The 17,935-nt window shown below is 38.4% G+C and overlaps 1 protein-coding gene across 4 annotated transcripts in view; it reads left to right on the top strand.

Moving 5' to 3' along the window:
• The window catches only part of PEMT (phosphatidylethanolamine N-methyltransferase), a 194,442-nt gene that overhangs the window by 12,263 nt on the left and 164,244 nt on the right, over nucleotides 1–17,935 (top strand). For all 4 annotated transcript variants that reach the window (XM_044661709.1, XM_044661691.1, XM_044661700.1 and 1 more), the window contains exon 2: nucleotides 9,714–9,821. In XM_044661709.1, the coding sequence (XP_044517644.1) occupies nucleotides 9,729–9,821 (93 nt within the window). In that variant the 5' untranslated portion in view covers nucleotides 9,714–9,728. The remainder of the gene's footprint in view (nucleotides 1–9,713; nucleotides 9,822–17,935) is intronic.

Here is a 17,935-nt window from a genome sequence, read left to right as displayed (position 1 = left end):
GAGTATGATTTATAAAAAAAGAAGGGCCTGCTGAAGGTCATGCCCAATTCAAGGGAGTGAAATGTTAATTTCAGGCAAAGTCATATTTAGAACTGAGGCTCTTAAAATTTTTTTTGTGTGTACCCATCAACCCTTTTGACAGTATGATAAAGACTAATGTACCCTTTCTCCAGAATATTCAATTATTTTTCAGTTATGTCCGACTCTTGATGACCCCATTTGTGGTTTTCTTGGCAAAGATAACAGTATGGTTTGCCATTTCCTAATCCAGATCATTTTAGAGATGAGGAAACTGAGACAGACAGGCTTTAGTGACTTGCTCACAGTCACATAGCTAGTAGGTTTCTGAGCCTGGATGTCAACTCAAGAAAATGAATCTTCTTGACTTCAGGCCTGGCATTCTATCCACTGTGCCATCTATCCGCCCTGGAGTTTTTAAATGCATAAAATAAAATATAAAGGAAACCAGTTGTAGTAAATTGCAGTTATCAACTATTCAAATATTCTTGCTATTGCTAAAATTTATATTTAAAAAGTTATTGCTAAAAATTAGTTTGCAGAGCTCAAGAACCCATGACCTAGAAAGGTAATAATAATATTAACTTCTATTTTACAGATGAAGAAACTAAGACAGAGATTAAGTGACTTGCTCAGAACCATACAGTTAATAAGTGTTTTGAGGACAGATTTGAACTCAGGTCTTTGGGATTCCATGCTCGGTGCTCTATCCACTGTACCATCTAGTTTCCTCCAGTATGGAAGGAAATAATTTGAGAGGGTCAGTTTCGGCTAACTTTTTGATGCTCCTCAAATAACACACTGCGTTTGTCCATCTGTCTTGTTTATATATAAAACTGGTCTTCTATGGGAGGCAGAGAAATCATCTGCCATCTAACTAGTTAAATATGTAAAGTCAATATAATAAATATATAGTAATATTGTAGTATTACTTAGTATTTACTTTACAATCAGGATTTAGAGTTGGAAAGAACCTTAGAGATAACTTAGTCCACACCCTTAATTTTTCAGATACTTTGAGGTTTATTAAGCACTCCTTACAACCACTCTCTGTGGTAGGTAGTGCAAAATATTTAGGCTCAGAGAGATCTATTTACTTGCTCAAGGTGACCAGTTAGCCAGTTTTGGAGCTAGGGTTTCAGATTCACTTGACTCAACTTTAAATCCAGTATTCTTACCATAGACCTCAGCTACCTCTCTATTATATTATATCTCTATTATAGCAAATAAGCTGGTGCCTTTGGTTTGTATAATTCTTGAGTCTATTCTAGCTCTGTTTCTATGATCATAGGATCATTCTGTGATATATGGATGTATGAATGTATGTTTATTAGTAACTAGCTTCTCACCAAGATCCCTATTGGACTTCCATTTTCCACTGTGCTGGCAAATTTTATTTTTATAATTCTTCTGCCTTTCCTTTCTGTGCTCTTGGTTTCCTTTCAGAGTTACCTTGAGTACTTCATGTACTTATGCAGTTAAGTCAATAAGCATTTATTAGGTGTTAAATATATATTCCAGGCACTGGGAATGCAAAGCAGAAAGAAAGCCCCTACCCTCAATGAGCTTATATTCTAAGGGAGGAGGTGAAGACTACCCAAAAAAAAGGAAGCAGAAAAGAGGTGGGAGAGAGATGGAGGTACTGGCTTAAGTCGTGGTAAAGAAAGTCCCGAGAGCCTAGAATTCAGCCTGGAGATGAATGAAGGTATAGTTGACCTGGGCTCCTTCTTTAAATGAAACCCCTTTGGAGGAACCAGCCAATCAGGGAGAAGATAAAGGGCCAGAAAGTAGAGTGAGCTTCCAAGGTGAAGAGTGTTCTATGGCATGGTAAAGAAAGTCCTGTGGATATGAATCAGTAGTGCAGCCTAGAGGGGAATGGTTCAATTGTGTTTTAGTAGAGTTTGTTTATTGTTTTGGAATTAGGAGTTGCATATTTGAATTTGAGTCTCAAATCTGTTCTACAACTGTTTGCTGGTGGAGTAGATTTTGGGCAGGTCATTTAGTCATGATCTACAAAATGGGGATAATATATTTGCTACCTAAATTCACTGGTGGTTTCTAAGATCAAAGAATACTTATGAAACCTAAAGAACTATCAATTTTTGTTCTCATTCTGTTCTTGGTTATTCTAGTCATGGACAAAAATAACCTAAATTGCATTTTTTTAACCCTTACCTTCCACTTTAGAATCAACACTATGCAGAAGACTGGTAAGGGCCAGGCAGTGGGGGTTAAGTGAGTTGCCCAGGGTCACACAACTAGGCTAATTGCATTTTTTTCTATTTTATTTTTTTACTGATTAAGAAAATTTTTCCATAGTTACATGATTCATGTTCTTTCCCTCCCCTCCTCCCACCCCCCCTTCCATAGCCAATGCGCAATTCCACTGGGTTTTACGTGTCTTTGATCCAGACCTATTTCCATATTATTATTGATATTTGCATTAGGGTGATCACTAAATTGCATTTTTTAAAAAGAATCAGTGAGTGTAACACTGGGAAATAGGAATGACTTTCTGAGTGTGGAAATGGCATCTAGGTAGGAGAAATGACATTTCTGAACACAAGACCCTGTCCAGGAACTCTCATACCATACCTCTGTTGGCTTGAATCATCTAGGAAGAGGAGCATTTATGGCGCCCAATCCCAATTCAGAATGGGTTGCCTTCCCAGTCCTATACTCTGCATACTTTAGCTTCTCCTCTGGATATTTTCAATTCTTGCCCTGTCTGAACCCTTTCCTCTAGCTGGATAAGAACTGAATGTGTATTTCATTCTTTTCCCTCTTTCCTCCTTGGCTGGGGTAAGAGGTTTATAGATCCTTGGAGGCGTAGGGTAAAGGAGAATAGCTGCCCATAAACTCTTCTGCAATGGCTGTCTGACTCCACATGAATAAACTGAATCTTGAGGATTATTATAGCCAATTTAGTTATTTGATATCACTAGAGAGGGGTATTTTGGTGAATTTAGGATTCCGATTAATAGGAATTAGAATAGAACAAAATAAAACGAACACTCAAACTTTTGTTTATTCATTTCAGTTGTATCTGTCTCTTCGTAACCCCTTTTGGGGTTTTTATGGCAGAGATATTAGGATGGTTTGCCATTTCCTTTTCACTTAACAGATGAGGAAATTGAGGCAACAGGGTTAAGTGACTTGCCCAGTGCCTGAGTCCAGATTTGAACTCTTATCCACTGTACTCCAACCACCATGGATAAAATTATTTTTTAAAATGATTCAAAGGATCCTTTGGGATCTTTTTTAAGGCTGCAGAGTCAATTAGTGAAATCATTAGTTTTCAATGTGTAGAGATGAGCAAAAGGGCCAGTTCATAGGAAATACTGGCTAACAAATCTCCTTAATGGTTCTTCTTCATGTTAACTTCTGTTTAACAGAGAACTTCCATATAACTTTTGAAAGATTACTAATTTTCAAAAAGTTGGGATACAGTTAAATATATTCAACATTCAGATGGTGCTTGTCATTTAAATTTTTTTGTTTGGTTTTTGTTTTGGTAATGATTCAGAGGTGAGGTAAAAATCTTGGACTTTATGGCTATTGTGAACAAGTATTGTCATTGTACAGATCTGCCTGTCATTAGCTCTCATGTATTTAATTAATTACCATCTCTTTGTTGATGATTCTCATCTCTACTTATCTTGCCTTACTCTCTCTGCTGACCTCTAATCTCATTTCTCCAGCTGTGTTTGAGACATCAAGAACTGGATGTCTAGTAGACATTTTGAAATTCAGCATGTCCAAAAGTGAATTCATTATCTTTTCTTCTAAAACCTTATTATGTCCATACTTCCTTATTACTATTAAGAACACAGCTTACCTCCTTGACCCCAGACTCAAATCGAAGACTCCTTGATATCATTCCTTCTCCCATATCCAAGCTGTTGCCAAGGCCTGTCACTTTCACCTTTTCAGCCTCTCTTGAATATTCCCCATTCTTTAGTGTTGCAGCTAGCATCACCTCATTCCTAGATTATTGCAATAGTCTGCTGGTGGGTCTGTCCTACCTCAAATCTTTCTTCTCCTCCATTCAGCTACCAAACTACCCTTCCTAAAGTGCTTTTTTTGTTTGTTTGTTTGTTTTTTATTTTAAACCCTTAACTTCTGTGTTTTGACTTATTTTTTTTAAATTTAAACATTTATTAATAATCATTTTTAACATGTTTACATGATTCATGCTCCTACTTTCCCCTTCACCCCCCCCGCACTCCCCCCACCCATGGCCGACGCACATTTCCACTGGTTTTGTCATGTGTCCTTGATCTGTGTATTGACTTATAAGTGGAAGAGTGGTAAGGATAGGCAGTGGGGGTCAAGTGACTTGCCCAGGATCACACAGCTGGGAAGTGTCTGAGGCTAGATTTGAACCTAGGACCTCCCGTCTCTAGGCCTGGCTCTCAATCCACTGAGCTACCCAGCTGTCCCCCTAAAGTGCTTGTAATCCAGTGTCTCCTTATCACCTTCAGGATCAAATACAAAATTCTCTGTTTGGGGTTCAAAGACCTTCATAACTTATTCCCATACTCTACTTTCCCCCCTTTTTGCTGTTGTTCAGTTATGTCAAACTCTTCACAACCCCATATAGGGTTTTCTTGGCAAAGATACTGGAGTGGTTGCCATTTATTTTTCCAACTTATTTTGCAGATGAGGAAATTGAGGCAATCAGGATTAAGTGACTTGCCCAGGAATTTGAATTTAGGAAGATGAAGTATGAATCTTCCTGACTCCAGGTCCAGTACTACCTAGCTGATTTTCTTACATCTCTCCATTTACTCTTTGATCCAGTAATAGTGACCTTCTGACTATTTCACAAATAAGACACTCTTGGCATTTTCTCTGGCCATGGCCCATGTCTAGAATTCTTTCCTTTCTCACATCTGCCTCCTGCTTTCCCTTGCTTCCTTCAAGTTCTAGCTACCACCTTTCCCAGTTCCTCTTAATTCTAGTGTCTTCGCTTTGTTGATTATTTCTAATTTATCCTGCATATAGCTTGTTATAGGTAGATTGTTATTTGTATGTTGTTTTCCCCAATAGATGGTGAGTTTCTCAAGGCCAGGGACTGCCTTTTCCCTCTCTTTCTATCTCTAGCATTTAGCACAGTATCTGACATACAGTAGCTGCTTAATCAGTATTTGTTTAGAGTGATGCAGGAGAGAAATTTAATAAGGAATTATAGTTAATAGTGTAGGTTACTGTCTTGGTAGGTCAAGTGCTGGAGAGGTTTTTTCTAATTCTGGTGCTGGCTATCAATGCAAGTAGGTAGGTAAGGTATAGATTTAATTCCACAGGCAATAAGCTCTAAGTGTTCTCCCTTTATCATCTCATTGTCCTACCACCTCTAAACCAGAGACCACAAATAAAGCCAGAGCAGGAACCTGGCATGTCCTCCTGTCCTTTGGGATAGTGTCTGGGAATCTCTATGAACTGTTACCCCTTACTTTGGGGCATTCCTGCTCTCCCATCATTTGCCAGCAGTTGTAAAATGTTTTGTGACTTCTTAGCATGTGACAGCTCATAATAATGTCAGACCTCAAATCACAGTATTTAGACTGGGGTTAAAACTAAAGCCTCAAAACAGAAGTCTGAAAGAGACCAAATCTCTCAACCTCTGTGCCATTTGTCAGGAATTGGCAGAAGCCTAATTCTGTAATCCCAGAAGGTGCCATTTGAGAAATAGACTGCTTCTGACCTAATAGCTGAGTCTTTCCTAAAGTCTATTGGCTGAGACTCAGCCCTTCTCTTCTGCTTTTTCTGATCCATAAGCCAAGATTGGTTTTGTAGGGATTAAAATCATAGGGTTGTTAAGACACAAAAAGGACTAAAGCAGTCTAATACAATCCCTTCATTTTATAGAGGCAGAAACCAAGGCCCAGAGCAATGAAGGGACTTATTCAAGAATACACATTGGCAGAGAAGGGATAAAACCCAGAACTCTCCATCTCCCCAGTCAACTTTTCCTTCTACCAAATGGTACACACCTAGTTGCCCACCTTCACATCTGTATCATCATTTGTTTAAAGAATGTAAATTAAACTTACAGCACAATCAGTCTTTCTGTACATTCCCCAGACTGAGAGAAGTAGCTTTTAGAGAATTAATTCCTTCTACCTCTTCCCCTTTGGAATAGATAATTGAAAGTTATATGAACTTCAATTGTCCTGCTTCTTAGACTTGTTTCAGACCTTTGTTTCTCCTGAGCTGTATTTCTCTGTATAGTGAAATCACTAGTGGAATCCAGGAATCACTTGTTGCCCTGTATTCAGCCTGATGGCCCCCTTGAAGGACCATAATATTAGCATGAAACCTGGAAAAAGAGAGAGGCATTTCTATCATGATAATAATGGCCATTCGTCTCTTCCATGTGTCTTTCTAGAATGTGGAGACCTAGCAAAGATTAGGAAGAAATTGAAAGGCAAAGTTCTATACTTGTATGCTTGCACTTTAATGTTAGCAAAATTGATATGTTTCAGGGGTTCCAATAGTTCCTACCTGAGCTACCATGCCCATAGGTAGCACTACTTCCTTTATTTCCCTCCCTTCCTTACTCAGATCCCCAAACATTTATTGAGTGTCTGTTATGCACTGGGGGAGGTAAAGGGTTTAGCATTAATTAATGTAATTCTGCATTTTCATTTGCTTAATCACAGTCTTTTTTTAAAAGATCCTATTTTTGTGCATATCTTGTTTTTTATGTCACTTTCATTTCCTTTTCCTCTACCTAGTAACAGGTTAAAACTGAAAGAAGGGGGGCAACTGGGTAGCTCAGTGGATTGAGAACCAGGTCTAGAGACCCCCATTGCCTACCCTTACCACTCTTCTGCCTTGGAGTCAATACATTGACTCCAAGATGGAAGATAAGGGTTTTAAAAAAATTAAAAAAAAAAAAACTGAAAGAAGAAGGAGAAAAAACCAACACATTAGCCAGGTCTGACAGTATATGCAATCAGCAGTTTCCCAATTTTGCAAAGAGGTAGAGAAGAACCTTTAATGATTTCTTCTCTAGGACTCAGTTTGGTCATCATAATTATACTGCTTTCAGCTCGTTTTCTTTCTTAGTTTGTTTGTTTGTTTGTTTGTTTCTCTCTCTCTCTCTCTCTCTCTCTCTCTCTCTCTCTTTCTTTCTCTCTCTCTTTCTTTCTTTCTTTCTTTCTTTCTTTCTTTCTTTCTTCATTATCGTAGTCATTGTCAATCACTCTATTCACTAAGTAATATTGAATGCCTGGTGTCAAAGGCAAAATATTCATTCTCAATTTTGTATTTTGGGCACAAGTCTGCCAGAAATAACTTCATTCAGTATAACCTTAATGTCCAATATCCAAACATTTCTGACTTGGAGAGAGAGGTATACCAACTGGCACAGTTTCACCATCCTCCATGCTTTATGATGTGTTTCTCTGCCCAGGACAATTTTAGGTAGCATTTACGGTTATCTTGAAGAAGGAAATCATGATATGTAAAAAATACAGTTATTGGTTAACATTCCAAAATAATTGAATAACAAAGTCTCCTTCCCATTCCTTCTTCTTCATCATCCACCTTGGGATCTCTGAGACTCCTATGGAGAATCTCTTCTGAGTAATAAGAGAGAGAGACCTTTCCTTCGAAAGGAATAAAGGACATTTCCTTTGGTTGGATGTTAAGCTAATAGTTTCTGGGGATAAATAAGAGGTCTTTTTATTTTTCTTCCCAAACTTCAATTCTTAATCTCTTTCTTTATGAAAGGTCTTTTTGCTCTCATTCCACCCTATTTTCTAGTAGGAGTGTTTGGAAAGAGCTTTTTTTAGACCAGAGAAATGTTGTTTTTTAATATTTCGAGAGAAACTGATAAAGAGGTTTTGTTTTGTTTTTGAGATTTGAGTCTCCCTATCTTGACCAGACTGCAAGTTCAGAGAGCACTCACAGCTCCGATCCCACTTCTGATCTGTTCTCTTTCTGACCTAAGCTGGTCCACCTTATGCAACTAGTTTCTGCTTAGTTACAATCCAGAACTACTAACCTCAAGCAATCCTCTAGCCTCAACCTCCCTGGCAGCAGGGATTACGAGTGGTCCAAGTTGGTTTTTATTATGATTCTACACTGGGCACACCATAGCTATAAAAGGGAAGACATCCTTGCCCACAAAAAGGTTATAGACTTGTGCAGACAGCTGGTTGCACAGTAGATGGAGTACTGGGTGTGAAGTCAGGAAGACCTGAGTGCAAATCCAGCCTCAGGTACTTACCAGTTATGTGGCCCTGGGAAAGTCACTTAAACCTCTCTTTGCCTCAGTTTCCTTATCTGTAAAGTGTGGATTATAATAGCATCTCTAGCCTAGAATCAATGTGAGAATCAAATGAAATAATAATTTTAAAGTACTTAGCATTGTGTCTGGCACATAGTAAGTGCTATATGAATGCTAGCTCTTATTATTAAATGATGGGGGCTAGGGTATTCTGGGAAGGCTTTTTGGCAGACACAGCAGTTGAGCAGGGCCCTGAAGAACTAGTTAAACTTAGGCATATAGGTTTTTTTTTTTTTTTTTTAACCCTTAACTTCTGTGTATTGACTTATAGGTGGAAGAGTGGTAAGGGTAGGCAATGGGGGTCAAGTGACTTGCCCAGGGTCACACAGCTGGGAAGTGTCCGAGGCCGGATCCGAACCTAGGACCTCCTGTCTCCAGGCCTGGCTCTCAATCCACTGAGCTATCCAGCTGCCCCCTGCATATAGGTTTTTAAGAGAAAACTTATATGCCTAAATTTTACCAATTGTTTTTTAACTCTTACCTTCTGTCTTAGAATTGATACTAAGTATTAGTTCCAAGGCAGAAGAGCAGTAAGGGCTAAGCATTGGGGGTTAAGTGACTTGCCCAGGGTCTCAGAGATAGTGTCTGAGGTCAAGTTTGAACCCAGGACCTCCCACCTCTCTCCACTAAGCCACCTACCAGTCCTAATGGATACACATTGCCCCCCCCCCCCCCCACTTAAACCTTTACCTTGCTGTCTTAGAAGTGATACTGAGTATTGGCTCTAAGGCAGAAGAGCAGTAAGGGCTAGGCAATTGGGGATAAAGGAAGTATCTGAGGCCAGCTTTGAATCCAGGACCTCCCATCTCAAGGTCAGGGTCTCTATCCACTGAGCCACCTAGTTGCCTCAATTTTACTAATTCTTTAGGGCCCTGAGAAGGAGGGATGAAGCTACCTGGGAACTTTAACAAGCCAACAAATAAATAAATAAATAAATAAATAAAACTTGATTGGAGAGGAGGGGAGAGATCATTTCAGGCAGGTGAATGGTATAAGCCAGTGATTCCCAAAGTGGGCACTACCGCCCCCTGGTGGGTGCTTCAGTGATCCAGAGAAGCGGTGATGGCCACAGGTGCATTTATCTTTCCTATTAATTGCTATTAAAATTAAAAAAAAATTAATTTCCAAGGGGCTAAGTAATATTTTTTTCTGGAAAGGGGGCAGTAGGCCAAAAAAGTTTGGGAACCACTGGTATAAGCAAAGACTCGGGTCCAAATGAATATGGCGGATGGGGTTGGGTGAGGAGATGAATTTGGTTGGATTAGACCTGCATAGGCAAGGATACTTCTGAATGTGGTGGCCTGGAGAGGACCTTTTGCAGAACTTGGGGTCCTGAGATTTGAGCTTATGTCCTAACTAGTGATTAGCCCTACTAATGCAGCTGTGTTCCTTTCAGGCAGAACTTTCCGTTATGACCCGGCTTCTTGGCTACGTCGATGTCACAGATTTCAGCTTTGTGGCTGCTGTTCTCTGCATCATTTTCAATCCCCTTTTCTGGAACCTGGTAAGCTTGTCCAACATGACGCATGTTCATACTACATGGTTACTTACACTGGGCTTGTCCCACTGTCAGATAATCCATGTGATGTAATATTCCCAAGGACACATTTCCTTTTTGGACGGATGCCCAGAAGACAGGCAGACAGTGTTTACTTTTTTCCTTTTCTTTGACCATAGCGATTAAGTTTTGAGTCCCCATTCCTTATCTTCCCTCCTTTCCTGCTATGAAGCAAACTTGAAATGGGAAGAAATGTCTCGGTTTGTTATTGTTAGTTCTTTTATCCTTTCAAAGCAATAATATACTGATAACCCCACACATCAGGTCATATAAAAATTATTTGTTTTTGACTTTGGACTGTAGGGAAAGAATGAGGAGCTATGGGATTATGGTAAGGTTAGAAAACTGAGTGAAGGCCAGGCTGTTGTTGAGAGCCTTGAGTGTCAAGCTGCCTTCTTAAATCTCATCGAAGGGGTAGGTGTTAGATCATGCAGACAAGTGAATTTGGATGACTGACATGAATAAATATATCTGAGATCCTCTCCTGTGTGTCTGAGATCCTTATGCCTGAGTTAGAAATGTGACTCTCGCTTGAAACAAATGGACATTTAATAAATATCACCTGAATCAAAACTTTCCTGTGAGAGTGTGTTACCATGTAGTTTGGTCTTTATGCTTCAGCTTGGTGTCACTTGGGTTCCCTCCTTGTCTGGAACTAAGTGGTTCCCTGGAGGAACTATGGGGATAGGCAGGCTTTCCTCTGGACAGCTGAAGAACTTTTCCTATCTTCTTCCTCAGGCCTTCTCACCTCTGGTTCTCTCCATGATTTGCTTTTGCTCTCTTGCCTTCCTTTTAAAAACTAAACCAAACAAAGGGTTTAATTTAAGCATTAACTTCCAGGGCAGCAGGGTACCAAGTAGATAATCTGTGAATTTCATCCTCAAAATGAGGTCAACTTAGTGATATCCTGAATAAGGAGTTCATACTTTGTCAAAGAATTAACCTTGTCAAGGAAATTTCACACTTTGTGGAAGAAATACAATCCTTCTCTGTAAAGACTTTTAACTTTGTGAGATTTTATACTCGTGAGGGGCAGTGAAGACTCAGTAAAAAATGTGCATCTCTCCTGCCCTTTCTCATTCTCTCTAGCTGCCCCTAGCTCTGGCACTCATAGTGTTAGATTTAAATGAATAACTCCAGGTTCTTATTTTCCATAGAGTTTATTAAGCATCACTTGAAATAGAGAAAGCAGATGTATAGAGATTAAAGTCTAATTTAACCTAACTCTGATGACGTGTTTCTCCACATGGCTGTCTTTCTCAGCCGTGGTCTTCCCCCACTACTGTCCAAGGGAATAGAGAGGGTGAGTGTGTCCTGTGCTGCACCTTTATCCTCTCTCTAGACCTGGACCTGTAACCTTCAGTTCTGAGTCATGTTCCTACTAGAGCTCTTCACCTGTGACCTCTGTTTGGAGCATTCACGTGACATCTAGCCACGCAGAGAGGTAGGATGAGCTGGAGGTGATGCGGATCCTGTTTACACAGTAGTCAGACTCACATGAGATCATGGATGTGGAAGAACCTTGAGAAGTGAAAAATGCTATGTAAATGACCATTTTATATGAATATCCTTCACAGAGAAAGAGAAGTGATCAGGTTTACTAGGTAGAGTAAATGCTTGTTGGGTTCTTTGGTTATAATGAGGATGCCACCCTTGTCAGATCTTTTTTTTGAATCCATATCTTCTATTTTAGAAATCAAGACTGCACACTGGTTCCAAGGCAGAAGAGCAGTAAGGGCTAGGCAATGGGGGTTAAGTGACTTGCCCAGAGTGTCCCAGCTAGGAAGTGTCTGAGGCCAGATTTGAATCCAGAACTTCTCATTTCAAGGTCTGGCTCTCAATCCACTGAGCTTAACTATCCTCCTGATTGACTCTTGCATCATTAGAATCATCTGAGCACCTCAGAAGCTCCTTTTCTTGCTTCATTTGTGAGTTAGTACTTTCATTGGATCCCAATTAGAAAGCTTTAGGGACCTGTGCCTAAATTTTGAAAATTGTGTCCTATACAGCCCTCAGACAACCCAGCTTTTGGCTTTCCTTAGCACTAGCAACAGGTCCTGGGTTCCTATGTTGGTTATTTGTTTGATGTCAGCTGCTTCTTTTCATTATGTTGGTGTCACCCAGTAGGAAAACTGAAAAATTGTCAGAGTTTGACTTGTCCCTTGACCCTTCTCTCTGTGGTGGTAGTGATGTAACAAGAAGAATTATAGAATTTAGAACTGGAATAATGGTACCTTTGGGATCATCTAGTTCAACTCCATTTTTCCTTTTTAAAAAATTTATTGGGGCAGCTGGGTAGCTCAGTGGATTGAGAGCCAGGCCTATAGACGGGAGGTCCTAGGTTCAAATCTGGCCTCAGACACTTCCCAGCTGTGTGACCCTGGGCAAGTCACTTGATCCCCATTGCCTACCCTTACCACTCTTCCACCTATAGGTCAATACACAGAAGTTAAGGGTTTAAAATAAAATTAAAAAATTTATCAACATAAATCTCAGCAAATATGAATATTCTCATACACAAAGAATAAAGAAATGAAGATTGTATATGAAACCATGATCTCTATGATGTACATTTAAAAAAAGTATATAGTGATGGCAATAACAATATTGTTCTGCTTTTCTGTAATCCCTTCTGAACTTCCTTCTGCTCTCTTCTACTCATTTTTAAATGTTTCGTTGCTTCTCATTTCTTTTGTTTCATTATGACTACCTCCCCAAAGCTCTCCAAAATTTAGTCATCTGCTTTTTCAGTGGTTTCAGTCATGTCTGACTCTTGTGAATTGGGATTTTCTTTGGCAAAGGTACTGAGTAGTTTGCCATTTCCTTTTCCAGCTCATTTTACAGATAAGGAAACAGAGGCAAACAAGGTTAAATGGCTTTTCTAGGATTATACAGCTCGATAATGTCTGAGACCAGATTTGAACTTAGGGAGATGAGTCTTCCTGTCTCCAAGTCTAATATTCTCTGTCCCTAGCTGTCCCAATAAGTTAAAATAATAAAGAAGCACTTGTAGCAAAATAACTATAGGTAAGAAAAACAAATCCATACACCGGCTGGGTGTGAAAATGGATATTTGATTTTATACTTCTAGCCTGTCACCTTTCTGCCATCATCATTAGTATTCTGGAGACAAGGTTGACCATTTCATTAATTAAATATCTTAAGTACTTTAAAGTTCTTTTCTTTTAAAGTGTTGTTGTTATTGTAGATTGTTTTCATGGTTATGTTTACTTTGCTCTGCATTAGTTCATACAAATTGCCCCAGGTTTCTCTGAATTCATCCCTTTCGTTATTCTGTTGCAATAATATTACATTGCATTTGTGTCCCACAGTTTGTTCAGCTGTTCCCCACCTGATGGATTCCTATTTTGTTTCTAGTTCTTTGCTACAACAAAAAGTGCTGCTGTGAATATTTTTATAAAGTGGTTCTTTCCTTTTTCTTGGATCTTTTTGGGATATAACTCTCATAGTGATATCATTGAGTAAAAAAGACGAGTTTTGTGACTTTTCAGGCCTACTTCTAAATTGCTTTCCAGAATGACTGGATGAATTTACATTTTTCTCAGCAGGGCCTGGCATCTGTGGAAAATATATCACAACACATCCCACAAACTGTATAACAATTGCCATTTTCCTTTTTTGTCACCTTTGCTATTCACTTGAATGTGAGATGGAACCTTATAGTTTTTTAAATTAATCTTTCTCTAATTATTAGTGATCTGAAGTATTTTTTCCTTGCCTATTCACACTCTTTGGTCATTTCTAAATTGAAAAATTACTTTTTTCTAATATATTTCTATCATTCTATATATATTGCATGCCATATGGAGAAAATTTGCTTCAAAGATTTTTTTTATATAGTAAATCATTGTCTTCTTAGCCTAGGTGCATTGATTTTGTTTGTGCAAAAACTTTTCAGTTTTATGCCATCGGAATTGGCAATTTTATCTCCTTGTGGTCCTTTTAGCTCATATTTGATCAAGAAATCTTCTTCTATCCATAGTAGTTAAAGAGGTTTCCTTCCTTTGTCCATTAATTTATTTAATTAATTTATATAAAATAATTGTTATGCAAAACACACTTCCATATTTTTTATTGATGTAGAGCAAACTCAGACATAATCAAAATAAAACCAAATACACTGATGTGAAAGACAGCTCCCAACTTCTCTGGAGTTGGATAGCATTCCCCATCATAAGTCTTTCAAGATTATCCCAGGTCCTTGCATTGCTGAAAATAGCCAAGTTTTCACAGAAAATCATTGTACAATATTGCTGTTATTGTGTACAATGTTTCTGCTTACTTTGGCACTGGTTCCTGCAGATCTTTCCATGGTGGTCAAAACCTAATTTCTAACAAACTACTTTCCAGTTTTTCTACTAGTTTTTTTTTCTGAACAATAAATCTTTATCCTAGTTGTTGGAATCCTTGGAATTATTCATCATTGTGCCACTATATCCAGTTACTTCTGAATATCATACATCTCATCTATCTCATTTATCAACTTTTTTAGTTCTTAACCAGTACCAAATAATTCTTATGACTTTTTTGTTCCATAGTATAGATTGAGGTCATCTGGAATAGCTAGACTCTCTTCCTTTTCTACTCCCTTAAGATTTTTGCTCTTTTGTTTCTCTTAATGAGTGTGTGTGTGTGTGTGTGTGTGTGTGTGTGTGTGTGTGTGTGTGTGTGTGTGTTTAATATATATTCTGTAAAGTAACTGTTTGGTAGTTTGATGTGGCTCTGAATCTGTGAATTAATTTAATTATTGGAGACCATTCTGACTCGGGCTGATCTCTTAGTGGTTTAGGTCTGATATAGTAATGGACAGAAGATATTTGTAGGTCATTCAACAGTTAACAAATTAAATTTCTTAGCCATGGTTATAGAAGAGACACTTAACAAGGATATAGCATTCATCTTAGCTAAATTTGACTCTCTTCTCCATAAAGAAAAGAATTGAATCTGATTATTGGAGCAGGGTGTGGTGACTCATAGAGCTTTCTCCCCCCAAAACCGGAGAATGAGGGAGCACTGATTAAGTAGTTGCTTGATAAATGTTTCTTGAGTTAAGTTGAATTATCCTCCAAGTCTAAGGGCCCCAACTCCACATGGACAAACCTTTTTATGCCTTTAAAGCTGTTATTTCCAAAGTGGACACCACTGCCCCCTGGTGGGTGCTGCAGTGATCCAGGGAGACGGTGATGACCACAGGTACATTTATCTTTCCTATTAATTGCTATTAAAATTTTAAAAATTAATTTCCCCGGGGGCTAAGTAATATTTTGTCTGGAAAGGGGGCAGTAGGCCAGGGAACCACTGCTTCAAAGTTTAGATGAATAGAAAGCTACCTCAGTATGGCTTGAAGCTACCAGGAAGCCACAGCTAGGTGGCTTTTTTCTTAATAAGGACTATTATTGCATCAACCAAGACTTGGAGGCAGTTTCCTTGGTTTTTAGGAAAAGAACTAGCCTAATCTATTTAAAGGTAGGAGGGAGACAGGAAAGGAAAAAGCCTTGGCCTCTTCCAGTTATACATGATGCTGCCCTAAAAGACCAAGATCATCAAGACCATAATTCTTCTGGCTTCAGGCTTCAATTTATCACTGTGGTCTTCCATCTTTCCAGGAACATCCTCATTTGACTCCCCATGTTTAAGGCCCTGTGAGATGAGGCTGGGTACAAAGGGCCTGTAAGCTTCATGTGATTTACTGCAACTCACATAACTCACACTGTCTTTTTTATATCCCCTATCCCTATCCTTCTCTGGAGGTTTTTTGATCTCTTGTGAAGGCCTGGACAGGGAAGGTGAAGTTTGTTGCCATTTCTTGTTGGTGATCTGGATCATTGCTCTTTCTGATCTTCTTTTTACCACTTACTGTGGTATATGTGAGAAGGCTGGTTTCAGGTCACCTTCTTAACCTAAAGTCTTAAACCATGTTATATGAACTCAAGTTCTCAGATTCCAAATCTTGTGTTCTTCATACATCATGCTATCTCATGCTGCTGAGGTATACCATCCAGTCTTGTTTCAGACTTCAAAATGATTCTGGTACCCTCCCTGCAAAGTTTCCATCCCTATAAGTGCAAAGGTTCTCAACTCTTTTTGTGTGTCATAGACCACTGTGGCAGCCTAGTGAGTCATATAGACTCCTCAGAATGGTTTTATACACACAAAATGAAATACATGAGATTACATTTTTAAATACAAAAAGTGCTGCTGTGACTGTTTTGGTGTATGTAGAATATTTCTGCCATTATCATTCTTTGAGATAAATGCTTAGAAGTGATATATCAAAGGGTCTGGACATTTTAGTGTATGTGGTTTTTTTTAAGCGTAATTTAAAATTGCTTTCTGGAATGGCTGGACCATTTCACAGTTCAATAGCATATTAGTCCATCTTTGAGTATTCAGTCATTTTTTAGCATCCTTGCCACTTTACTGGGTGTGAAGTATAACCCCAGAGTTACTTAGTTTTGCATTTATCTTATTATTAGTGACTTAGAGTAATATTTTATATAATGGTTAATAATTTGCAGTTCCTTTTTTGAGAATTGTTTGTTCATCTCCTTTGACCCTTTTTTTGAGCTTTATTAATTTATTTGTTTGTTGGTTGCTTTAAAATTCTCAGATTATCTCCTTCTCTTCCTGCACTAGAGAAGGTATCATTTGACCAAAAAAAAGTATGTATTTGTAAACTATGCCTTTTGTGTTTCTATTTTTCAGTACTTTCTCTGAAGGTGGACATTCACAGGCTTATTTTTCAAACATTAAATCTAGTTGTGTGTGTGTGTGTGTGTGTGTGTGTACATATATATACATATATATATGTATATATATATATATATATATATAATGTTCTCTTGGTTCTGTTCATTTTACTTTTCATAATTTCTTGTTCTTAAGTATTTTTTGTTTTTCAGTTATCCTGCTCATCATTTCTTACAGTTGGTAGTATTCCACTACATTCATTTGACCTATATGGGAGTATTTGGTGATAGTAAAATATCAGAATGGTGGAAGAGATATTTTGGGACTAGATCTTTCTTGTTTCTCTCCCCCAAAATCATACCACATAGGTGACTACTGTGAGGGCCATTATGGCCCTCTCAATCTTTTTAACTCTCAATTTTCTTGTTTCCTTGTCCAAAACTTTCCTAATCAATTCTTTTTCCTCTTCTTACCTAAGGACATTGGTTGATGTTTACTGTTGTTTATACAACATCATGAGATCTCTGAAGGAATGATGTTATAATAGTTAAATCAAGTTGGGGCAGGGGATAAAGAATTCTTCCGGAGCTGGAAGAAAATCTTTTCCCTTGTCTATGGACAGAACTGTACTTTATTTCCCTGGAATGGTGTTTACTATGGGGTACTGTTGGGATCATATTGTACCACATTCCTTATAATTTTTATCACCAGAAAGCTTTGGGACTGGTAGTGGCCATCTCTGACATGATTTCCACAGGTTCATGTTTGGATGACATTTTACCATTTATCCCTGCCAGATTGTCACCCTTATCATTTGTCAGAATCCTCTGTTCTTTTGCCTGCCATGATGGTTGGCCCACTCACCATTCCTTCTTTCCCCTTTCCCTCCTCTCCTATTATGCCTCAGTTCTTCCTGTTCCCAAATTGGCTTACTTTTTATTTTTTTAATAATGTTCTTTTGAAAGGTTAATAACCCTACTTGGTATAATGCTCTTAGATGCTTCATGTCTAGAAAAAAAATCTCCATTTGCTTTGACTGTGTCTATTTGGATTATCTTGCTGCCAAAGGATGAAGGGATCACTGATTAAGATTTTTTGGAATACCTGGCACGATGTAGTTACTTGATAAATGTTTCTTGAGTTAAATTGAATTAATGGAGAAAGCTATATTTTATGGCCCCACATAGGAGTTTTCTCCTCACATATCTTGGTAACTGGAATAATTTCTGTTGCTTTCTTCACAGCTAGCCTGAGAATGAGTTGATATTGATGATTTACTGTAATGGAGAGTATTGGAGATAAGGGGGTAGAGGATTGTATTCATGTAGGAGCCAAGCCTTTTGATATAG

The sequence above is a fragment of the Gracilinanus agilis genome, chromosome 1 (genome assembly GCF_016433145.1).
Source record: "Gracilinanus agilis isolate LMUSP501 chromosome 1, AgileGrace, whole genome shotgun sequence".
Classification (NCBI taxonomy): Eukaryota; Metazoa; Chordata; class Mammalia; order Didelphimorphia; family Didelphidae; genus Gracilinanus; species Gracilinanus agilis.
This window is presented reverse-complemented; position numbering and strand designations above follow the sequence as displayed.